Here is a 25,913-nt window from a genome sequence, read left to right as displayed (position 1 = left end):
GCTCTAAGGTTATTACTATGCAGTATGATATGTTATAGCATAGATAGTGTACGTATTGGTGTACGTATACAACTACAAATGCCCAGGCACACAGCACTGATCCACTTGTATCCTCAGTGCTCATCGGTGCACAGACCACTGTGGTTCAGAGCTTGATTCAGTGGTTGCAGTGGTGAGGAATTTGCTAGTATCGTCGACTGATGATTGGTACATCGGTGACAGATGATTACCAATCTTCAGTCAACGTTGGTATTTTATACCTTTGCATTGGCCGAAAAAAGTCGTACGGCGCAGACGCGGTTCAAATAGTCCGAACTTTATCTAGTCTGAACCATGACCATGGTCTGAACTAAGGTCAGTGGGTCGGAACCAGTCTGAACTGAACTAGTGAAGGCGCTATCAGCGTTGGCCGTTGACTGGAGATACCAATCTTCAGTCAACGCTATCAGTAAGTAAAGGGCAAAGGGTCTCTAGTCTGAAAATGGTCTGAACCACTGAACCATTGGTATATGAACCACAGACGTATGAGATCTCGTCTATGATATGAACCGCATCGTAATATAACCACCGACTTATAAGCTGGAACCTTTGTCCCCCAGTGACTATTGTAAACCAAGAAAATAAATGTGTAACCATTCGGCTGAGGAACTGAGAGTAGAAGTCGGAAACTATCCACGTGGCATAAGTTTATTTACTTTATAATGGATAAAAAATCATAATAACGTCGTATTCAATGCCAATGTATGCCTACATTTGTGCACGTGTACGTATGTGTTGATAAAAAATTGTAAACAATTTTTCCTCGACTTTACTTATAAAATTTAAACGGTCATAGGTTATGGGCTATCGTTCCAAACAGCTTACTCGCATAACACATCGGAACGATATTTCAAACAATGGGATCCTATTCAGGGGAACTAATAATATGGTAAGTAATTATTCATGGTGGCAATTACAGAATCTCATTTGACGTTGGCATTCATCCAGTGATCATATTCAGTGTGCAATCAGTCAATGAATCTGTCAACATTTCAATTACAAAAATAACGATTAGGTGAATTGCTTTTAAATTTTTTGTCAACAATTTATTGATTACTACCTGTTTTGGGTTCTAGTATTTTAATACTGATCTCAGGAAGTGCATTATGGGGGATAGACCGCCTTGTGAATTCCTCTATGAAAGATGATAACAGGGGAGTCGGTGATATAGTTGACAATACTCCACACGAATATGCATGGGTCATAAGACTCTGTATAAATTCTTTAGGCTATGCAACTATTTTGTTCCCAGGTTGCCTGATATACAAATATGTTCGTCATAGCAAATATCTACAAAGAAATGGTAGGTAGCTTTGTAGACCTGAAAATCAAATCTCAGTTTTAAATCTGAATTTAAATTTTTACATCTTACACTTAGGTAATGGATGCATACATAAGTTAGTTCACAAATGTTTTGTTGGACAAGGAGATGGTGGCTTACTGGATTCTCCCAGTTTTCCTGCACCTAGTAGTGGCACTATTCAACGTACATATATGCAGGAAGCAGCGCTTCTGCTTTATTGTTTTCTAGGATTACAAATAAGTTATTTAACATGGGGTTATTTACAAGAGAAAATCATGACACAGGTACTAATGTGGTGACATCCTAAATGGTAAAACCGTAAGATTCTATCTCGCATAATGATCATTAGTGATCATGCTCATGAATTGTGGAAGATATACTATGATGTAGTTAAAACGAATGAAATTTTAAGGAGTACACCGATGCGGAAGGAAATACGGGTCACTTCAGGAACTCCCAATTTCTAGTGTTCATCAATCGCATTCTAGCATTTCTAATGTCTGGATTTTATTTACTCCTTAAACGTCAACCTCGTCATACAACACCTTGGTATAAATATACTTTCTGCTCATTATCTAATATACTGAGTAGTTGGTTTCAATACGAAGCTCTGATGTATGTCAGCTTTCCAACACAGGTATATCGTACTTTTTATCTTATACATGTATGGATAATACCATGTAAACATTGTGCTATATTAAAGAGCAAATCGTGTTCTAGGTGTTGGCCAAAGCTTCTAAAATCATCCCTGTTATGATTATGGGGAAAATTATTTCCCGTTCGAAATATGAATATTATGAGTATGTAACCGCCATATTGATATCGATTGGAATGACGTTTTTTATGCTTGGTAGTAGAGAACAACACTCTGGTAAGTTGTTCGCCATACATATGCAGTAGCAGATATTATGTGTATGGTTTGAATTGTAAGATGCATGTTATTAGGGATGAAAAATCATCTTTTTATTTTAGCTGTTGCCAGAAAACAGGTATAATATTTGGTTCAGTTCTTTGGTTGCCTGACGTGGATTAGTAATATTGTGCTAATAAGATTTTTAATTCTATAGATGTATGTACTAAATTAAAATACTTTACTACAGTGGTACATGAATTTTATCGAAATTTTGTTATAGATGGAGCAACGACAGCCTCTGGAATTGTCCTCTTAGGCGGATACATGGTACTAGATAGTTTTACCAGTAACTGGCAAAATGCCCTTTTCAATGAATATAGCGTGACAAGTGTTCAAATGATGTGCGCGGTGAACATGTTTTCATGCATGCTGACGGCAACATCTCTCTTGCAGCAGTCTAGTTTTAGTATTTCCCTGGAGTTCATGGTGAAGGTAATATTTCATGGTTCCTAATTTTATCATGTAATGAATCATACAAGAAGTTTTCAAGAAAGTAGATAAATTTTATCAGAATCAGTCAAGGACCTCTTCCTGCTTTCATACATCATTTTTATTGTTTTTTTTTTGTGGCTGATGGACATTTCGTTTGTTCTAGTACCCTCACTTCATAATTGACTGTCTGCTTATTTCAATATGTTCAGCAACTGGGCAGTTGTATATTTTCTTTACAATTTCCAAGTTTGGAGCTGTAACGTTCGTCATCATCATGACATTTCGTCAGGTACGATTGCATTTATTCTGAAAAATAGAATAGTGTTGATAGCATTTATTCATAGACGTGAATCTATGAACATTCCTGGTGTTCAAAAGATCAAGTTAAATTTGCAGCAAAGATAGGAATTTAAAACTCATGAATGTTGCAATGGAGTTTTTGCTTAATTATTTTATATCCAAACATCCAAACTATTTTATTTTTTATTTATTCATAGGTAAATGTTATTTTTTATTCGATCCTAGGGCCTGTCAATATTGTTATCCTGTTTGATGTATCATCATCACATAACAATCCTTGGTGTGCTTGGCATACTGTTGGTATTTGGTGCAATATTCCTACGTATATATTGCAACCATCGAATTCGCATGATTAAGAGGAGGAAGGCACAGTTGTCTAATGTGAACATCTAAGCTTCGGAATGTGTTTACGGTATCGAATGAATTTACATTGGTACGTATGTATGTGTACATTATAAAGAAATGAATGAACAAACTATGTGAGCAGTGTAGTGAACGAATCTCTCAATAATCGGTTGTGACGTACCAGAAATCAAGTCAAGTTTGCGGTTGTGCATTATAACGATTGTAGAATATGACAAATGGATATTTTTTATAAATGTTTTAACCATGGGAACTTGTAGATTGGCAATAGTATTCTGTATTATCCCAGGCCTCTGTTGTACGATTTATTTGACCTTGTGGACTTTTTCATCAATTTGTTCGAAGAAATATCCAGTTGAAAAATTATACTGATAATACACCGAGTTACCTAATTTAGTGTTGATACAGATGAAATGAAGTCGTTCTGTTTTACTTCCAAAGAATTAATGATATGTCATCAAACAGCCCGTTTTCTTGTTATTTATGCATTGTGACTGAAATAAATCATATTTTATGGATTTCTTTTGCTAATTGGTGTTACTGATCGAATCTTTCATAAGGTTTGCTGTACTCATATTCCAGCCTAACATTTCTCGTCTTTCATTTGTCTCACTTTCTCATAGAATCAATACCATCTAAAATCTGAATAAAATTAGTCAAATGATCATTAAATTGATTGCTGTAGTGCATGGAAGGATAAGAGTGACGAGATATTGGAATTATTGAATCATTTATTCAACTTAAACGTTTCAAAAATTTCATTAAACATGTCCTTATTAAGCCGAAACATTTTGTACGTACATATTTGTTTATATCAAATAAGAAAAATAATTATTTAATTACAAATAAATAAATATAAAATCTGTCTAATTTTAGTCTTTAATATCATTGAGTGGCCAGCGATTAAGGCAATTCAGGCTGAGATATAATGTTGGCCCAAAATTAAATGCCTGATTATGACTAGTAAATCAAAACCTATGCACTGTGGCAATATGGTATGCCAGTGTTTTATTGTGCGAAAAATAATCTAGTTGCATGCTATTACATAGTATTTGGTATTGAAATTTAAAGAGAAACTATAGAGTGTCTTATGCTAATAAATACTCAAAAAATATTGTTTCAAAGTTGACAAAATACTGATGAGTAGTTGCGATAAGGGCAACAATGTTAGACTTTCTCTATACACCACCTAAGTAAGATGTAGCAATTGGAATTCAACATTCACCCAGTTTTTAATGATTAACTAAAATAATGTTTAATTCGTGGTACTGGCACATCACGCAGTGAACGCATTTCAATAAAAAATATGCATTTTGGGGACCCTTTAGTTACTAATAATTAACATAATGTGATTAGATTCAAAGCAAGTCCTTCAACAAGTCACTTACAAACAAAAGGTTCCTAACACAGCTATTGCTTTTCATGCACAATCAGCAGATCATATTTAACTTTTGATCATGTGGCATGAGATTTGACAATAAAATAATCTGGTTTTTCCTTACGTTAACTGTACAAATGAAAATAATATGATATGCTTCATTGGGTACTTCTAAATGAACTAGTTTCGTATCTGACAAAAAGGCACATTTATGCTTGACTACCATGACATGGATGAGTATGAAACTAACGTGCATGATTTTTCTTAGGTTAGAATCATTCTTCTGTAGAGGGAGGTCTGTAAATGGCTACGAGGCACAAGATGGATATGATCACTTCGGTGGCGTGCAGGACCAACTGAATACTACAAAGGATAAGTTCGAGGCGGAGAGCATAGTTCTGCCATATGAGGAAATAAAGAGTTGCCAGGGCACTAGGGATAGTGAGCAGAATACCCAGCAACATTGGCAGTCCTCGTTCCGTCAAGTTTCCTTTTCTTCCAAGATAAATTCGACCACCTTCCGTTATGATCAGAAAAAGTAACAATGAAAATTCTCCCAGTAAAATACCAGCTCCAGGAGTGGGTAGTTTGACAGCTTTGAAAACGCTCATTCCCAATTCGCAAACAGCAAACATGCCGAAATAAAATGAATTCAAATACATCAGTATTTCATAGGTTAAAGACGAGTTCACTACAGCCGGCATTCTTATAGTTTATGTTTGTTCTTCTTCACATTTAAATAGTCGGCGTCAAATGGTTTTGATATCAGTGGCTTCCTTTTATTTATCAAACATCACCCCGTTTCGGTACAATAAGTCAACTTCGTACACTATCTATTTTTAACAAATATCCAGCTCGAATAACATATGTATGTTAGACGTAAGTTACTACACACAATTAAAAAGTCATGGGCTAATTGTCTTAGACTTGGATAGAGTGGAAATCGGGCATATTGTTCACATTGTTCAGCTGATAGATGCGCTCTCTTTGGTAGATTTTACTCACCATGCATGCAATATTTGTTGAATTAATCGATTAGGCGAGAACCATTATTGACCTTTGTTGTTGACAGTGTTCAACATATCGATTCTCGTCAATTTGAAATTCAAATAGCTTGCTAAACGATTATGTATGACGGTGATGATAGAAGTTGGTTAGCGATATGAGTTTGAAGAATAATTTATGATAGAAGTAGAAATTGTAGAAGAATTAATTGCATTTTAGGTACGAATCACCGAGAGCGTTATGTGGAAAACACCCAATTTGTTCCCATAGTTAAAATATTCAAACATGTTTGCCCATATAATATTAAGCGCAGTAAGAAAAGATGTACGAAAAATAATGATAATGATAAAATAAACAAAAGGAAATAAAAAACGAATGAAAAAATTTCAAATAAAGAAAAGAAAATACGAGGCGTGGTGTATTTGACACCGTTGATTTCGGTGAATTCTCATAACGGCCTCCCACCGTCGATAATATCATCTTACATACCTAGATGTATAGAGGATCCAATTTTGTTTTTTGTAGCTTATGGTTTCGACAATGCGTGTCTGACCTTGGCAAACACTAATTCTTAAGACCGTTGCTCTTGTGTCGCGTATAATAAAAAATTCTTAGTAAAACGCAGCTGGCGTTTAGTATAATAACCTAGGATCTCGTGTGGTCTTACCTCAGCTAAACTACGTGAATTACAATGATTTGCCTGCGATATTCAAGGGAATATGAAGATTACGAAAGAATCGATCGATCGTAATTCTTGATTTCTATTACAATTTGAATTCTGTCCATCTTTGACCATTTAACTCCATCGCCGCATCGTAACGAAAGCTTGCTGCTGCCTTCAATGCATAAAGTGCCACAAGAACTTGTAAGAGATCATGCAAGGGGTCAAAAAAAGATCAATAATCTCCAGAAGAATTCGTTTACTGCGATTACGTGGAAGCAGCCGATTTTTCCCACTTCGAATTCTCATTATGCATAATGGGTGGTGTGTTCCTATTATCTGCAAATGGAAGTTCTTGGGAATTCTAGGCTTTCGACCTCGTAAAAACTGCCTGCATGCGTAGATTATCGCTCTTACAGCATCGGCAGGCTGACAATCCACAATTCCGCTGATGTTAGTGCACAGATAGAAATCGGAACTAATTCCCGTTTTCTTCTGTAAAATGATTGCCACCTAATGGCCAAATGTTGGAAAATGATCTCAACGTTCCCCGGAGCGCCTAGAGTGCGACATGCTTACTGTCGTTGGTCCGGTATGACCGGTTATATATACCGATCCCTGAAAGTTTGACTTCGCATGCACGAAGGTCATTGATCCGTGCAGTATTTTTACTGCAATAGGTCGTTTCAATGTGAGAATCTGGTTGACATGCAATTTGATATAAATTTTATCGGTACTGTGAATTTCGATATTTATACGCAATTGATTGAAACTCGAACACAATCACTTCGCAGCTTATATTCCCGCGCGTGGAAATGATCGACAGGTTTAGTCGCAACAGGCTGCATAATTTTATGTAACAAGTGCGAATTTACATGACCGATGTTCGAGCTATGTTGAATGTATAACAAGTAGATGCATCGCTTAAGAGAGTGCTCATCGATAAAGGATCGTGTCCAATGTTGAACGACCAGGAAAAATGAGTTCCGACGAAGGACCCGAAAACTAGAAAAAACTGACAATTTGACGGGTCTTTGTAGTATTTTCATTGCTGTGATCGGAGATTTGGAGATTCTTGACTCTAGATAGCGTAAAAATTACACATTGTATAATGTTCTGTAGAACAGCGTTCGATAGATTGGAAAGCACTCGTTCAAGGTTACTTCCTAGTTCGCAAAGATACGGATGAGATATGGCGATTGAGCAGCGCAAATATCTCGCTTGATATTCTATCCAGTATATTATTGCAATAATAACGTATTAATATTATACATATGTATAGGAATATCTATGTACGAAGTTTAGTACCGAAGAAGACCGTACCGTGATTTTTTTTTGGTTGCTTGAGTAAAAGCATATCATGTTTCCTCTGATGATCTAACTGCATAATAATTACTCATATGGTGGTCAGCGATAACGGTTTAGTACATCTGGCATGCAAGATTTTTTATTTTTAGTCTGATTTTTCTTATTACTAATTTTTTTGCTCATCGTTATGATCTTCACGGCCAGCATGCAATATGGATATATTATAGGGTCTGTGAGAAATCTGCGAGATCTTTTCCGACTCTGACAATATTGAGAAGCATCGTAATGCAATTTGATGTACGTACGTAAGAAAGTACGCCTATAGTGTTGTACATGGATACACACAATAATATATATTATATTACTATAGCATTCCTTTCCTTTCCCTCTTGGAGAAGTTACATAAGCAACGCCAAACCGAAGTAAGCAAGCCCCATCTCAGAGCGTTCGATAGGCTGTAGAGTCAAGAGGAGAGAAACGAAGAGGATATAAAGTAACGACGGATGGGTCAAAGTGGAGTGGGAAGGGATGTTGTGAATCTCGAGTCAAGTTCGTTATGTAACGAGTTCGAAGACCGTAGTGTGCAACCAGCAGGAGAGAGGAACATACTTATCAGAAAAGTAAAACGATTAAGATGAGCTCTGTCTATGCATATCTTTACCTATGTCGTCTAGTTTAAGGACGAGTTTCAGTCGTGGCTATACCTACCAGCCTATAGAGTCTGCAGTCGGGGTAAATCAGAGATTCAAGAAGCGTTCAGATGAGATCTACCTAATTACCTACTAGGCATAGACTGGTCGATCGGCTATCCACACCAAATCGTTGCCTATTACTTTCAGAGACTTCAAGATATCTATGGAAAGCCTCGCCTACTACGTCAAGTATCTTAGTCGACGCGTATAAAAAGTTACGTCGCACGCATTTTGGATTTAATTATTAGAGTTTTATGTCTACTGCATTTCATTCTCTATTCTCTATTTTCTAATTTTTATTTTTTTCGCTTGTAATGAATACAAAAAATGATCCCGAGTGAGTATATCGGTTTACCGAAGGTGTATAATTTTAGCCAAGCGCGAACCTTTTTGAATCATTATAATTATATTGTCGCGATCTTCGCTTTGGATGTATAATTTCTCATAATACCGTTGCCTGTTGCCGAGGGTCTTGGTTGAGCCTCCCTGGGGCTCTCCATTGCGTCATCCGCCAACGAATTCTCGGCCCAATCTAACGGTAATATCGGAATGCCAATCGATACCTTGCAGCCATTTACTTCCGGAAAAATTATGGGATAACACAAATAGCTTTTCAGGTAGTTGGCAAACGGAGAGTACGCGCAGCAGCATATTTTGTCTAGATCCAGAATTCTGTGGGACTGATGTCATTCCAGTTGTTTTGCATCAGTAAAAATTCATAAGGGGATGACGATGACGTTGGACAACAAAATCTCAATAACGTAAACTACCGATAAACGCAGACCCTGACAAAATTTGCCAAGATCTTTTCTCTCTGTTTTTTTTTTTTTAAATCAAACCTGTCATTACAATAGTCGAACGTGTTATTACTTCAACATAGAATAATTTATTCAATTTCTTATTGCAGATCAACAAAGAACTCGTTTTATAGTCTCCTGCAACAACTGTGATCTCTGATTCCCGACCTAATGAAAATTTATCATTTCAGAATATTTATCTCATATATCTTCCCCGATATATACGTTTAGTCCAATTTTTGGACAGAATTTCACACCCCTATCTTTGATCGCTAAATCTTAGAGATTCAGAAAATGGTGATAATTTCTAATAACAATGTTCATTTTCAGTACTCGATGGCTTTACCACATTACTTTTTTTACTTGAACCACATTGTCATTTGATTACTTGCGTATAACACCATTTGTAAAATATTTCACGACGCTAAAGGTTTATTTGATGATTATCTGGTCTCAACCGGAGGGCTGGTTTTCATACGGTGCATGGCTCCATTGAAAAACCGGCTGGGGCTATTTGACCCATTGTGACCACTGACCAGAGTGATAAAATTTGGAAGTGTGACCAGGAAGGGTTAATAAATACCCGTTGTAGTCCATGGAATGGTCTGGTATAAATATTAGGTTTCTTACAGCTATAGTATGAAATTGTGCGTCGTATCATTCATCTGATTATTCGATTAATTGTAAGCGGTACCGAACCTACTCTAGATTTAGGACAACGAGGCAAGGGGGATGAGAACAAGGAATAAAGAGGAGAAACGAGAGGGAATGGAAAACAAACGGCTGTCTAGACTCGGTGGGTACCGCTCTGCACATAATGCAGACTTAATCGCTCTACGACCTTCGAGGTGGTCAGCTTCCTCTTACAATTGGTAAGACCATTCAGTCTGCCCAGTAAGTATAATACACGGGCGATTCTCCCATCTTTCTCTTCTTGAAGTGGATCCTGTTTGTTTGACTAACGGTTAGCCATCCGGAATCCTAGCTATTTGACAGCCAAACCCAACGTATAATTAACTAAACTTATCATCCTATTTGCATTGACATCAGCGACTGAACAAAACACAGAAATGTGTTCAACTTTTCATTTTGCCGGCAATATTTTTTGAGCGAAATGTAGAGAAATGTGGAAGTATGGGTAAAAATTATAGAGAATTATTGACTTATTGCGCCGTATAAAAACTGTTGCGCATGACCTATAATTTGAATTGCATGCCATAAGCGTTTCTGATTATTGACTTTCAACTTTTTAACAAGGGCACAAAAATAATAGGTCGTCGAAAAAATATCAATCGTGCATCATACAGTACGCACAGTTTTTGATAATTCAGAGACTGATTCGATTTCATGTATCTATCGGAATTGAGTTCGATTATTCCACTCCAGTTGCACGTTAATTAAAATGAAAAATTGTGTCAATCATTTCGTAATTATTTTCTGAACCGATCTTTGTATAGTTGGTTCGTGGCATTGAAGATAAAATTTTATGATATGTTAGAGATCACGTCTATTATTGTTATACATCGATAAGGAATACACAAATCACGAAATCACCAATGATTTCAGCGAATAGTCACGCTTTTGCTTAATTAAATAAATAAAGTTCCGCGAGTAGAGCACGTTTATAAACTTGTTCCTATCATCGACTCCTCGATCAATGTTTTTTCATGATTCTGTGCTCATAATTTTTCATACACAATATCAGTGATCAGGTGATTCAGCGTCCATTGGTGTATACGACTATTCAAACAATGGAGTGAGTCTTTTTCTGTACATGCATAATATAATTTATAAATAAAGATACTATATGATACTATACACCACATACGATATAAAACACAGCGTAATCGTATACCCCTACAATCTTCCCTTTTTTATGACTCGTTATACTCTCTTACTATATGTATGTAACTTCTTTTATCCCCTACGCAATATTGTATTTAGTGGACTCTCAGACGCTGTTTTTCCGTCCTTCGTTCACTGCCACCCTGATGGGATTCAGTCTCTTGGAGTTTTCGTCCTCACCCTTACTTATCCTCCCTGAGTCACGACTCGATCATTACCTTCACTTCACGCCCACGTTCCCGTATTCCATCATTTTACCCACGCCTGAGAGTACGGACCGTTAATTTCCAAGAACCAATCACTTTCGTCCGAAGAGACCGGCGAGAAAAATTACTCACAAAATAACCCTCCGTAGAGTATACATGGTTGAAGACTACGGACAATCAACGTGGATAGTTTCATCTACTAGATTTGAATATCGTGATCGTATATTGCTGGATCAAGTATTTTGAATTTCACGATAACTTGAGGTGCTTTTCTGTTTTACAATTATTAAAGGAGAGCCTGTACAACAACCTTTGTAGAGGATTCGATAAATGAACCTTGAAATTGGATTTGGCCCCCTTGCTACTCGTTTTCGAATGATATACCGCTTATATCATGTATGGTATTACATTTTAATATACCTATAGGTATACCTATGAAATATTATCAATGTGCTCATGCTATAAATATTGCGAAATTATTCTTCTGATCACAGCTCGAACGATATTACGGTATAACAGATAGCATAAATGTGATGATCGGTAGAACCAGTATAGCCGTCATGTCGTCAATTTTTGAAACAGTATTCGTGCGTACGTGAATATGTAGCATATTTAGTAAGCATGACTTGCCAGAGAGGCTAACGAACCGGTAAACTGTTTTTTCATAACCGAACAATTTTTGTTTTTTTTGTCATTCTCTTACATTATCACTTTTTTCACCGATCGATGACTACCTCTCACGTCCGCAACAGTCGTCGTATATTGTACACCGGGGTTTATAAATTTGAAAAAGTCTTTTCTTAAATTCGTCAGAAAATTAATAGAATGCTTCGCTGTTTGTGGACCATTGGATTGAATTTTTGCGAGACGTGTGTATCTATGTTTGTATAAGGCTATGCTAAATAATCCGCGAGAAGAAACCTTCCCAGAAATGATTATTACTCATAATTAACGACGAGAAGTCAATTTGATATAAGACCCATTAATAATTTTAGCGTCTGTGGACTTACTTATTAATGTTATTATCATTATAGTTATTATTATTATGATAGTTTGAGCACGTATTCCATACTCATACAGTAGGGTGATTTAAAAAGTACGTTCTTTCGGTGATTTCAATGCTGGGCGCGTGTCTATAGTTGTTTCTTATCTACTATACACGTGCATGTATGAAACAGAAAGCGTTACGATCGGTAGAAATGATGTCGTTAAATAGTCACTGTAACATTGAAATGTATACAATAGCAAAGTAATTCAGGCAAGTATTTCAGGGAAACTGGGAAACCATGAAAGTGGAGGTTTTGATCAGCGACGATATAATTAATATTTAATGTGAGAATGGTAGTTATAGCTGCTAGCGTCGTTGAGAAGGAGCAGAAAGATCGGCCTGTCTGTCAAACGGCCCCTTCCATAACGTTTATCGGTTGTTTATGGGTAACTTCTTAATGTCACCCCCACACCGTATAGGAGCTATTTCATCCTATCATAGAGAGCATCATTGTTTTGCTCCGTTGGATCGAGGTCCCCCGGGAGGTAGACGAGTCTCGAGTCCGAGTTGTGAGTCTGAGTTGAGTCGAGCCCATGAGACGACCGGGAGACAAGGTGAAGACAAGGAGGCAACCAGGCAACCGGGCAAGCGAGTCGATCCCGGTCCTCTTCTGCACACCGGTACTTCTCGGGCTTGTTCATTCGCATGTAGATCGTGCTCCCGGATGCGTTCGGTTATCACTGACGGTAGCAGAAGACAACCGGTATATAACTATATAACATACGGCACGTGGTCTGCGGTAATACCAGGCTATAACGTTTGTGTGAACGCAATACAGTTTACGTAATAATTTTTGTTGGTTTTTTTTTTGTTTTTTTTTTGTTTTTTATATTTTTATTTTTTGTAATCGTCAACTCTCGGCGAAGACATCATCAGCGTGGAGCTGTAAATCATTGCGTGATACACATATTTAGTGTTGTAAATATGAAATAACAGAGGTGAAATTTGTGTAATTGTAAAATCGTTACAGTTTGTGTAGTATAACCGATGTATGTACAGTAAACACAAGGACATTGAGATTTATGTGCGTCGTTAAACCTGCCCCGAAGAATTTAATGTTTATAGCTAAACACGTGCGTACGTATGAAATTATCTTGTTGTCTTGGAGGGTGCTCTTCCTACACTCGGTGTTAGAAGAAATTGTGAGATTTGCGAGGACGCCGGCGTTATCAGCGCGCACGCCGCCCGTTGATAGCTGTAACAATAATGTGTGTCGTTCACGGCGAGTGGAGAGGATAAGACCGTCGATTAGGTGGTAACGCTGCGTCGCGTCGCGCCAGAGTCGAGTCAAGCGAGCTAAGTGCGAGCCAACCGAGTTACTTCTTGGTTTACTAAATTTTCGAAAGTTCACTCATAAAACACGCCGTCTGCAAATGTCAGGTATTAACGACTGACTCCGAACGAGTTAAAATTGATACAAATATCGCGCGGCGATTGATACCACCCCCCACCCCCACCCCCACCCCCACCCCCTACCCCCGACGTTATTCTCGGATGGTGTTAATCTTTCGCCTGGCACAGCTTCGGTATAATCGCGCTTTGCTCTGCCGGGGTTGGTTTTTAACACCCCGCCAATTTAACTCGGGTGAGTATATCTCGATTTATCAGTAAAATTAGCAACGATTTTTAATCGATACTCGCTTTTTTATATTCATTCTTTTGTAACGTTACCTCCACGGTTTATGCCCGACGGGGTTGTCTGTGCGAGGGTGTGCAATTAACATAACAACCATATACACGTGTCGCGTTGCGTATAAAATTATCATGATTATATTCCCTGTTATTATGATTGCGCTCGGGTTTGTTTGGCGCGGTATCCCCGGGCGTCTTGCGATCCGCGCGTCGTCGAAGACCTTGCGGGAAGTCCAGGGTTGCTCTTTCGGCATGGTCAAGGACGTCAAGAGCGTTCGCGTCAAGGGTGTCGAGCGGTTCAAAAGCGTTGTATATCATTCTTATGATCGTGGGGATTGACAAGTGGGTCGGGGGTCGCGATAATCAAATTTTATTGTTATTTTCTTCATTATTATAAATATACCGAATGACGAGTGCAGTGTACATATAATATTTAGATTATTATAACGACGCCGTACTTCAGAGGCTAACCAAACGCCGACATGTTTTTAATTACGTATGAAAGAACAATCATGTTTGTTATACTTGAATGACAGATAGAAAACATCGTTATCAAACTTCTCTATATCCATAATTACCCACATTGCAGGAGATTCTTATTACTTGGTTATACATAGTGTATAACAATTATACGTTGCAGACGGAAACTCGTGTCGCAGTTCAAACTCGCGGTGATTTCTTTTTATCGATATTTAAATACACTATATGATAAGTATTATGTATATAATTTACGTATATGTGCGTATATGTATCTATATAAAACACATCGATACATATATATACCTTAAAAAATCGTATCGAAATGAAACGCAATTTATAATTCGAATACTTTCTCTCTTAATTCATTTTACCCCCTTACCTTACGGTGTGTTACGCTTTTACATTTTTCTAGCTACGTGTTGCCTGGTCGCAGATCTTTTTTGCCTGTTTTATTCGTCTCGTTGTACATCTCACGTTTTGTACATGATGTGCAGTCCATTGCGTGACCTATATTTACTTGCATTACGTGCAGCTTTTCTTCCTCGACCCTTTCGTATAATTTGCTTTGTATATATTTACCTACCTTCTGTACTGTCACGATATTCATGTGAATAGGCTACAGTGAACAACAAACTTAGAGATGTTTCACGAGATTTGATTTATTTTTATGCAACTGCAGTCCACTTTTTCGTTTTTCCTTAGCGATGAACGTGTTATGTCAATTCTAATTGGTGGCATTATTGTTGTTAATTCTGCATAATTTGCGATTCGATAGGTTGTAATCGTTTTCAAACTTCGGGGTATAATTCAAGGTGTGAAAGTCGTTTGGTATTATTCGATATGAAGTCTAGGTTTTTTTTTTCTGATTATTAGGAGGTAACTACTCGAATTGTGAGGAAATATGATTGCCGTTTGCAATACATCGATCAAATAATATATTAACATATTTAGTACTTGCCGATGTCACGCATGCTGTAATAATAATTTGCCCCGTGATAAACTGCATCGTGTTATCGAAAATTGTTTTCGTACGAACGACGCACGCTTCTTATGCCCCCTCACCTACCATCCGACGAATTGGCGTGTCTCATGAGATACCGTATTGAAAGTTTCGAAATATCCGTGCTCACAATCAGGTAATGAAGCGTCGATTATGTTTTCTAAAAATTCAATTTCATATTTCATACGTAGTTAGATTCACTTACCAACAATTAGTTGCAGACTACAAATAACTTTCATTTCTTACTCGCACTACGACTTTCCTACAGGTACGCGTAATTGATATAATAGCTTCTGCCTGATTTCTTCTTATTTCTTTTTAATTACAGATTTTATTATCACCGTAGCTCTTTTATCAGATGACTTGAGATTAAATTTACTTCATATCATAATGCAAATATATAGGTAAAATTTCGGGGCAATAACCTGAAAAGTAATGAGCTTTCCATCGTAACGAGCTTTCCATCGTAATTAGTTTCTTCAATGAAAATCGTATATTTTAACGATCTTGAACGGACTTGTCGGAACAAATACATGATAATGTACGTACGTACGTAGTATCCATGATTTTTCAGGATCTAGTTGCGATTTTTTTATTGTAAGCTTTACTTTATATTGGTGTTAACAATGGGATATACATATTGAAGCGTGAAAAAATTAATTGCGTATGATGATTGATTTATTATCATATATATACACTGATACACATTTATAGTAAATAACTTGAACTCGACATTGTGATAATTATGTGTCCAAGTATACCTATATATCGGACCATTATTCATAATATAAATACAAAACCATTGCAGAAAATCATCAATGAAAAGTTGACAGTTCATGTTGTATAACTTTACGTTGTGATTTATTAACGCGGTTGCCATCGCATGTCCATACAATAAAGTGTAAAGATTACGAGAAACAAGAACAATTAAACAAAAGTTAAAAAAATGAGTCATCGAATCCGCGCCAAGAAAGCTGACTGTAAATCGCGTACTCGCGTAGGATATGGTCCAGCCCTAGGGGCGAGTCGATGTGTCAATTGTCATTTACCATTTGTCGACCACAAACTCAATGACCAACCGAGTCAGCAAACGACCCATTGATACGTCGTTTATAGCTGACAACGCTTTGATTCACTAACGTAGCAATCTCGCAATCGCCCTACTCTCTCTTTTTAAATTCCTCTCTCCTCTCTTCGACTTTTATCACCCCGTCTCTCGTTGTCTTCTCACTTTCCTCCTGCGACCCTCACAATCCGTTCAACACTCATCCTCACTCTTCGCACTCATCTTCTGAAAGCATCTCGACAATCGCCTCTGCGGTAGATTTAAACACGTGTATACATGCATAGGTACACTTATGTTATGTTGCGTGCAAACTATCGCCATGTTACAATAATTTTTCAAGATCTTACAGCAGCATTATTCGCTTATGCGAATGACATTTATGTTGAACCGTGTTATTAAATATTGTTTTTCGTGTTGCGTTTAGCATATCATGTTATTTTTCTAGACTATTCTAGCTTGTTTTTTAAACTCAAAATCAAAAAGAAGCCATGATGTGAGCATCGTTTTACGCAATCATATGACAATTCAGCGACACGTGCCTCATGCGTTCATTATCGCACTGCATATACATTTACACATACATCGTATAGAATTACGCGGATTAACTAAAATACAAACATAACGCCGAGATGAAAATGAGAAAAAAAAAAATTACCAACTTTCTTATCTGTCTTATCGTTCACATTTTACGATTACATGGTTAAGTAATATTCGAAATTTTTTTGGTAACTATCACACAATATTCAAATTCATTATCGAACGGCTAATATTTCAAAATTTGGATAAAGTTTTTTTTTTCTTGTATCAAAATAATATATCCATGTCGTTTTCCCATTTATTACGTTCGATATTCGATGTAATACGCATTTACCACCTTATAACATAAATATTTTTAAACTGTCCTGTTTATTGGTACTGACATTACAGACGTAAAGGTAAATGCCTATACATGTAGATACTCATGTACATACGTGAGTATGAATCTGATGCGTACAATGTTGTTATCGATGATAAGAATTATGATAAAATTATTTGTTGTTGGTAACCAATTTTACGCGGGGATCATACGAAATTCTTTATCATGGCACTTCGGGCAATTTAATTCGTATAAATATAAAATACATATAAATACGTGAATGTACGTACGTATCTACGTATCACAATTCAGTTACAGAAACACGTTGTAACGGTATATACATATAATAGTAAACATGACAGAGGTCATTTTTTTCATCTGAAATGCCGACGATTGACAAACTCAATGTTCATGATACGCGGCAACTTGCAAGACGCAGTACTCTCTCGAACATGGTTTCATCTCACTCAAAATTTGTAGTTTTTTAGTCGAACAGTTTTATTAATTTTGCATTATTCTTCGATTTGTTGAAAACAAAACGAAAAATAAAAAACTCAAGGTGTTGTCATTTCATAAAACGTTCCTGTGTATTATTGAACATTGATTGTGACTAATTATGTGGTAAAGTGTTATTGCAATCCTTCGATCGGCATTTCTAGAAAGTCTTTAGAAACGAGTGTCTCTTTGCGAGTATCGAAAATTGATCACAGTGTATAGTAATATGATATAATCACCCGTCTGATTCAAATCTTCAATTTAACATCAGACTTTATTTTCTGATCATCTTCGTTCTAAAAAGACAACGAAACATTACCCTGGAAAGGTGATGTTTCGTGGATAATTTTCCTTGAGAATTTCGGATTTTTATCACACCGTCTCGGATTTTATGTTATTATTGAACACCTCATCGGATACGTAAAGAACGTTACATATAACATCATACTATTTACCATACCTTTGGTATGCATAAACCGCATGTACTTCGACCGTAGTGTTTTTCGTACTATCATATGCCACCACTATATTTCTCCCGCAGATAAAACAAGAAGAATGTGAGATACGTGCAATTGCAAGGGTCAGTGTAATAGTAGGGTATCCCATGTAGCAGTGGTTTTCAGACTTGACCAAATTTTCACAAATATCTCGTCATTATTCATATTACTATTAACATTATTATTGTCGTTATTCTCGTGATTACTAGATCCGCTTGAAATTGCCTGCCCGAAAATTATGCTATGGGATAAATAATTAATGACTAAAAGTCATGGATAAAACAAGTATGAATAAAAATCGCGCTTGTAATTCGTACTATATATGAAACCGTCCGGGGAAAGGGAGATTTAGCCCTGAACTTAAGCCTTTCTAGAGCTTTTGTCGCTGTGCTGCAGGTCTGAGAAATAGATTATATTATAGTTTGAAATCCACTGCGATGTTAAAACACATAAATCGCATCGCTTGCCGAGTCACCGTATATTCTCTACAGATGTATTCTATAGCGAAATTAAAATAAGACACCGCTTATGGTTTCATGCATATCTCGTATTATAATATAAATGAATTTCTTTCATCTATTGTACGCATGTACACCACGTCCTCTGCAGCGTGCAACTTACACTCGGGGAAAATATACGTTGTACTGATTTTCTTCAAGATTATAAACACAAATAAAATTATGATCAATCGATAATACACATTACACAGTAAATTTCAATAATTTCATTTTTAATTGCTAGTTTTCCACCGACTATGTTGCACGTAATATTATACGTTTCAATTGATGGCAACGCAAGGTTTTATTGCACAGTGTCCCGGAGACTCGCAATTCTTGCACATGATGTTCGGACTTTTTTTTCAATTTTATTCAAGTATTTTTTTATTCTTTGTTGTCTATTGCGGTAAAAGGGCCATTCGGAATCTCATACATAAAGAAAAACATGTCTTTCTGTTGTCCACATGCCAAACTGCAGCGCATCTCGCACCCTTTCTTTGCAAGTCGTACCGCATGTGCATACGAGACGTCCCGACGGAAAATGCGATTTGCCATTGCTTATAGATACTCCAAATGTTTTAGGTCTCGTGTTCTGATTCGACATGGTACTGTCTGGAGCGTGGTTCGAGGTAGTAGCATTTTTCGCTGTAATATTGCTTGCCACCGGATGCCGTCCTGCTTGGTGGTTTTCACCAGGAAGTTCCTTGCCGGCCAGTGGTAAGAAGGACAATAGAAAACTCACCCGATTCTCTAAAAAATAAAATCATTTGAAACGAAATTCTCAATTACACTTTTTTTATTTCGATTAAATTATTTTTATTCTCCAGTATCATCGACGAAGACGTTGAAACGGCGTAAAACCGTTAGAGATGTCCCGGGGCCACTTGCTCTCCCCATTCTTGGCACGAGGTGGACGTACACGTGCTTTGGTTCCTTTCACATGAGCAAAATACACGAAGCATATAAAGGTAAAGCTTTCGATGTTTTATCACTTATTTTCGAATTATTAAATGATGATCTGGAGGAAAATTGCGTTTCAATTCATCGCGAACTTGATAAAATACTAATTCAAGTGAATTATAAGTATTGTTCAAATAAATCAATTCAAGTAATTAAGGCTTCATTTAAGAATAGACTTAAATCGCCGTTACGGAGCTGTGTGCAAAGAGGAGGCGTTATGGAATTTTCCGGTACTCTCTGTATTTTGTAAAAAAGATATAGAAGCAATTCTCAGACGTGGCTCAAGGCATCCGATTCGTCCTCCTTCCGAAATAATATCGCATTATCGACGATCTAGACCAGATCGCTACACGAATCTTGGACTCGTCAACGAGTGAGTATTTACTCTTTGTTATTCACCGATAACCTGGTGGTATTCGTACCAGCGTTGGCTAATATTAAAATCCTGATCTAGTCTATTCGAGGAATTGTTAAATTATTTGTGGTGAAACGGAGAGCGTGGAAATGCATTTCATTTTTTCACGCATTCACTCCGCAACTCGACGTGTATTAAATGGTGAATTTGTGGAACGGGAAATCTAGGCAGGGTGAAATTTGGCACAAACTACGCAGTGCCCTCACCCCAGAGTTGATGAGTGCCAACACGGTTCTTGGATTCCTTCCTGCGTTGAATCAGGTCGCCGATGACTTTGTTAGTCTGATACGGTCGCAGAGGAATTCATCAAATGCTGTAATGGAATTCGAAGAACTCTCGTATCGGATGGGACTGGAAAGTGAGTTGCATAAGGGCTACGTTTCATAAACCTATTATACTATAAATATATCATGACCCAATAAAGAAGTCTTCCCGTGTCTGTCTGTGTGGTAAAAATACTCTCGTTCGCTGCGGTACCAAAAAAAAAGAATAAAAAATAATTTTGAACGCGGCTTTTTATAGTCACGATATTTTTGTGTACACTATCACGAAAAACAGGTTGCTTGCTCCATTCCCTTAATCAACAACATTAACATATAATATACGTATGTACATGCATATTATAGTTACTTTTTCCTGAAAATAATTTCCTCTTTGATGTATACACGAATGAGGTATATACCTATACATGGAAAAATGTACATAATTAAGTCAATGTATATGCACTTCTTGGTTCCCGCACCTGCAACCTTGTCGCAGGACCAAGAGCGCAGGTATACATATACGTTATAAAAGAGACCGCGCGCGGTGTAACATTAAACTCGGGTTTTTCGGTAGGTATATAGGTATATAGTAAGATTTTTTATTTGCATATATTCCTGTATTCAGACGAAAAATATGAGAATGTGGGCGTTTCAGGTACGTGTACCTTGATCCTGGGCAGACGTTTGGGATTTCTCGAACCAGACTGCACAGGAGGTTTGGCAACTAGATTGGCCGATGCCGTACGCGTCCACTTCCGGGCGTCTAGAGATGCTTTCTACGGTTTACCACTGTGGAAAATAATGGCTACCAAAGCTTACGCAGAATTAATTAACAGCGAGGATGCCATTTACGAGTAAGTTCAGAGAGAAATCTATAAATTTTATTATAAAATTTGATCACTCGACATCCTGTTTTCCCTTTTTTTCGTTCTTTTATTTCCTCTTCTTTTTTTCATCCCAACGCGAGAAGACGTGATCACGGTTATTCAAATTTCCTGCTCTGCCGTAACACCGTCGTAAATTAATTGTTGCCCATAATGATAGAACGACCGAGACAAATAAAATCGTATCATTATTAAAATTACTTCCATTCTTGTTCCTTCCTTTTTTTCGTCTTCGACGGTGGGATGCGGTTTTACATCTACGGTGCGTCAGGTATATTTCCAATGAGAGGAATTCTCTCGGAATAGAATCTGAGGATCTATATCGATCACACTTCTACGTTATGTATAATTATAATAACCTCCGAGGCAAAGCTTACTACGCGTTCAGCGAATTTCTTATCATATGTATTTTGACTCCAAGTCGCAAACCGTAAATGCATTCATATAATATGTATAGTGTTGTATAATATGCGAAGTGTACAATTTTATTGCACAACATTTTTTTTTCTCGTTATACAATATGTACATATGATCTTTTTTCGGTGAGGTGTGTAATACGATAAAAAAGTAGAAAGAAGGGGGTTGGGTATTAATTGAACAATATTATATTTGTTGTATGTTATATTTTTTATCTAAACCACTCAAGGCCTTTGCCAGTTTTGTTTACTTTAGTTGAGGATATATTTCATTCACAGATAAATATCTACCAAGTATATGGGGAATATTACGTCATTTCAACATATCAAAAAAAGTCACCCTCTTCGATTTTTCCAGCGATTTTTTTCATGATAGATCTTGGTTCAAAACACTGTGGTTTTTTTTTCAAATTCTTCGGCCGTTTTTGAGTTTTAAAAAATTCATAACTCACAAGATTTGAAAAAAATCACAAAGTGTTTTGAACCAAGATCTATCATGGAAAAAATCGCTAGAAAAATCGAAGAGGGTGACTTCTTTTGATATGTTGAAATGACGTGGAGTTCTCCATGTATTTGTTATAAAATACGCATACTGCGCTCACAGCAGCTGCATGTTGTGTGCAGTGCAATGTAACTATTATGATGGAAAAAAATTTGCATGGCCTAATACACCGAATATCACAGTGTGTAAACTTTATGTTTACGCTACAAGAGTAACTGACAGCTTCTCGAGAGTTACGTGAATTAGCGTTTTCGAGGTACAACAACCTCTTTGGAGGCAACGACCTCTTTCCTTCGTACAATTGCAATGGTATGTAACATACATGCGTATGTACCTGCAGTATGCACGTGTACTTGGATTATACATTCGAGTACATATCAATGCAGGTGATTCTTGCACATTGCAGTTCTTTCTACCTCTCCCTCTTTCTTTAGTCTTATACGTTTCTTTTTTTTCTTATTTTTCCCCTTTTTCGGCAATGCACGCCAACGTCAACGTTGTTTCTTTTACCTGAGTATACGTATAGTGTATTTATTATAATATACAGTCGATATTTATGGATAAGAAAATTCAACCAGCGATCGATTCTAATTAGCCAAATTCAATTATTTTGTACATCGAACGAAATATTATAAAGCTCATTATTTCGTTTTAAACATTTAGCACGATATCAGAACTACTTGAAACTACAAAGTCGGAACAACGGGATGACGCACGTGACGAAGGCGTCGAAGCAGTCTTCAGATCCATACTGCGTGAAAAAGATTTGGATATGCGAGACAAGAAAGCTGCAATCATAGACTTCATCGCCGCCGGTATTCACACGGTGAGTAACGGATCGTATACACATTCACGTTAATAATTGAAAATAAAAACGTCATGAATTGATCAGTATAACAGGCCATTTTGACAACGATATTCCTAAAGATAACGGAAATTGATCCTCCGTATGCGCAAACTAGAAAAAACAAAATTAAAATCGCTCCGCGAGATTCGATATTCCAATTTCGTATACTATGATAAGTTTTCATTTTTTTTTTTATTTGATTATATTCCATAGCTGGGCAACACTTTAGTATTTCTTTTTGACTTAATTGGTCGTAACAAAGAAGTGCAGAGGCGTCTTCACGATGAAGTATCCGCTTTAGCTCCACAAGGATGTGATCTTGCCGCGGAAGATTTGCGGGACGCAAAATATCTCCGAGCTTGCATCTTTGAGGCATTCAGGTTTGTTGTATCTGACATTTATTGGTATATCGATATATTATATAGCCGAAAATATATGGTATATATAGGTCTAGATGAATTTAAAAATAATTCTGACGCGCATAATGATTCTTAATCCTCTGGAATTTTTATGGCATTGTTATCGCTATACGATCGAATATTTGGTGGAAAAAAATAAATATGACGCATATAAAAAGTAGGTGTAGGTGTTTACTGTCATACGTAAGAACATACGAATGTTATCTTTTGAAGTATCTAACGTTTTATATTCAAAAATAAATTGCCAAAACTTTCAATAATGAACTTGAACGATCGATATGCGAAGGCTAACGTAACGCTAATTATATAATTTACGCAATATATCGACTCCAAGGATTGATCCGTTTACGCGAGATGTATCATAATAGGTATAATTTAATGAAATTATATGCAATTTCCAAGGTTTATATTGACCATCTAAATATATTTTCATTCTTCATCTACATGGTTAAAATGTAATTATATACTTTACTATTGCATAATTTACAGAATTTTACCAACAACACCCTGCATAGCACGAGTACTGGAAGAGTCTATGGAATTGGGAGGATATGATGTAAACGCCGGGGTAAGAATTGTATTTATGAGTATTCTAAAATGTACCATTGGTAATAGGAAATCCATGAGGCACGCCAGAAGATCCATTGATTTTTTTTTTCAATTTTCTTAGACAGTAGTTCTATGTCATACTTGGATAGCAGGTTTGGCGGAAGAAAATTTCAAATACGCCGACCAATTCATGCCTGAAAGATGGCTGGAAACTGCCGTTCCTCATTCTCCCCTTTTGGTTGCCCCGTTCGGATCCGGTCGACGGATTTGTCCTGGAAAACGATTCGTCGAGCAAGCTCTTCAATTAATTCTTGCGAAGGTATGGAAGTAACAATTATTATTTGGTACCCCCACTTTTCTCTTCACCACTTGAATTTTGACCTAATGTGTAATTTTAAAGCTGCGAAACTTGTCAAGCTGTGAAGCTAATTGTTTTTCTTTCAGATGGTCCGAGAGTTTGAAATTAGTGTTACCAAACAGCTAGAATTGCAGTTTGAATTCATTGTAGCACCGAAAGCACCCGTGGAAATATGTTTCGGCGATCGTTTGACCCCGAATTGAAATATGCTCTACGAGCATATTGACTACTACAATATTAATGTGGGTACAGCGTATCGCAGGTAAAGTTGGAGATGTGTGGATCATGGAGAAATTGATTGTATATATACAATGTGTATTATTTAGACGAATGTATAGACTATCTTGATTAGATGTAAGTTTGTTTAGATTTATTTTTACTTTTTTGTCATTTACGTCAAATAGTTTGCGTTGGTTTCGTAAATACTTCGAAGTTTTACTTGCGATCAAATTATACTTGAAGAAAGATTATGTTAATAAATTCAACGTGATTGAATTAGCGGATGAAATTTAATACAACGATCGGTGGTACCGAAATTCTTATTTCTGTTATCTGTTTACAGATATGAGTCAGTACCGGAATCTTTAGTTTTGCACGATGAACGATCGTATATAATCGTTATAGTACAATCTGACTATTTTGTGAGATTCATCAATTTCTATTTCCGAACAAAATATGTCATATCATACATTATACTCGTGAAGTGGGCGTATTATTTGTTGTAAATTGTTATTTATTTAATACTGTTTTTAATTCACCGTAAACCATAATTTGATGCTGTACACGCACCTATTATGGATATATGTATAACGCAAAATAATTTCCACCGTCTTTCGTGACTAAGAAAGTATTATAAGATGTACGTTTTGATTCATGTTAATTTTGACATGTAGGCAAAAATCAGAAATTATTTCAAAAAATCACAAACGATAATATTCATATGGAATTTTCTTGCTGAAGCTTTCTTTGGATATACCTATGATACGTAAACTTACGATAACCGTATTATATCTGATTATTCCTAATTGAAAACGTAATCGTACTAATGATCTTGTAGACATTATTCCACAATTTGGTATTGTTATAGTTTGAAGAATGCGTTTTAAGGAGAGTATAATTATAGAAAAAAAATTGTATTCGATATTTGCATCATACGAAATTTTGATCCATCGATAATAGTTGTAGAGATACGGTGGTCAGATACTCTTGGATGTATATCAGCTTAGGAATTAACTGTATAAACATAATTACCTGCCGATTTAGTATTTTGTGGAGAGAAGAAAAGGGAAACTCCACAGGCTCATCTTAACTTACGGTTGAAATATACACGTAGTATCTAAGATTTTTGAGAAGTTAACACCGTGTTAGTATCAAAAAACGTTCGTTGTTATTGTTTTTTATTTTACTGTTTAATATTGGATAAACATAAGAGACAGAATGTAAATAACCTTCACCGAAACTATAAATATAGAACTATCAAATATTAA

The 25,913-nt window shown here is 36.6% G+C and overlaps 3 protein-coding genes across 10 annotated transcripts; 2 read left to right on the top strand and 1 right to left on the bottom strand.

The window, feature by feature from the left end:
* The first annotated feature begins 266 nt into the window (after nt 1–266).
* Nucleotides 267–5,134, top strand: LOC105692851 (adenosine 3'-phospho 5'-phosphosulfate transporter 1). 2 transcript variants are annotated; one of them, XM_048656647.1, is made up of 10 exons: nt 267–763; nt 836–928; nt 1,116–1,342; nt 1,418–1,626; nt 1,755–1,979; nt 2,063–2,213; nt 2,476–2,687; nt 2,851–2,976; nt 3,213–3,420; nt 4,997–5,134. In XM_048656647.1, exons 2-9 carry the CDS (start codon nt 897–899, stop codon nt 3,378–3,380), a joined length of 1,350 nt encoding a protein of 449 aa, XP_048512604.1. In that variant the 5' UTR covers nt 267–763; nt 836–896; the 3' UTR covers nt 3,381–3,420; nt 4,997–5,134. The 2 variants fall into 2 exon arrangements, with proteins under 2 accessions (XP_048512604.1, XP_012267765.1); XM_012412342.3 differs by lacking the exon at nt 4,997–5,134 and having other exon boundaries at nt 267–448; nt 600–763; nt 3,213–3,868.
* Nucleotides 1,226–5,689, bottom strand: LOC105692852 (transmembrane protein 216-like). Of its 3 annotated transcripts, none has more exons than XM_048656695.1 (2): nt 5,183–5,689; nt 1,226–1,360 (listed from the first exon to the last, which is right to left on the bottom strand). In XM_048656695.1, exons 1-2 carry the CDS (start codon nt 5,430–5,432, stop codon nt 1,317–1,319), a joined length of 294 nt encoding a protein of 97 aa, XP_048512652.1. In that variant the 5' UTR covers nt 5,433–5,689; the 3' UTR covers nt 1,226–1,316. The 3 variants fall into 3 exon arrangements, with proteins under 3 accessions (XP_048512652.1, XP_048512647.1, XP_048512655.1); XM_048656690.1 differs by lacking the exon at nt 1,226–1,360 and adding an exon at nt 2,791–2,993 and having other exon boundaries at nt 4,853–5,689; XM_048656698.1 differs by lacking the exon at nt 1,226–1,360 and adding an exon at nt 2,791–2,993.
* Nucleotides 5,690–12,851: 7,162 nt separating this feature from the next.
* Nucleotides 12,852–25,913, top strand: LOC105692836 (ecdysone 20-monooxygenase). 5 transcript variants are annotated; one of them, XM_020856297.2, is made up of 11 exons: nt 12,852–12,993; nt 19,396–19,530; nt 19,641–19,781; nt 19,948–20,146; nt 20,356–20,546; nt 21,107–21,305; nt 22,917–23,079; nt 23,314–23,480; nt 24,009–24,087; nt 24,190–24,387; nt 24,513–25,913. In XM_020856297.2, the coding sequence occupies exons 2-11, from the start codon at nt 19,416–19,418 to the stop codon at nt 24,627–24,629; spliced, it is 1,569 nt and encodes a 522-aa protein (XP_020711956.1). In that variant the 5' UTR covers nt 12,852–12,993; nt 19,396–19,415; the 3' UTR covers nt 24,630–25,913. The 5 variants fall into 5 exon arrangements, with proteins under 5 accessions (XP_020711956.1, XP_020711957.1, XP_048516410.1 ...); XM_020856298.2 differs by having other exon boundaries at nt 12,886–12,910; XM_020856296.2 differs by lacking the exon at nt 12,852–12,993 and adding an exon at nt 13,381–13,875.

Source organism: Athalia rosae, chromosome 1, assembly GCF_917208135.1.
Source record: "Athalia rosae chromosome 1, iyAthRosa1.1, whole genome shotgun sequence".
Lineage (NCBI taxonomy): Eukaryota > Metazoa > Arthropoda > Insecta > Hymenoptera > Athaliidae > Athalia > Athalia rosae.
Note: the sequence above shows the minus strand (reverse complement) of the source record. Positions and strands in the feature narration are given on the sequence as shown.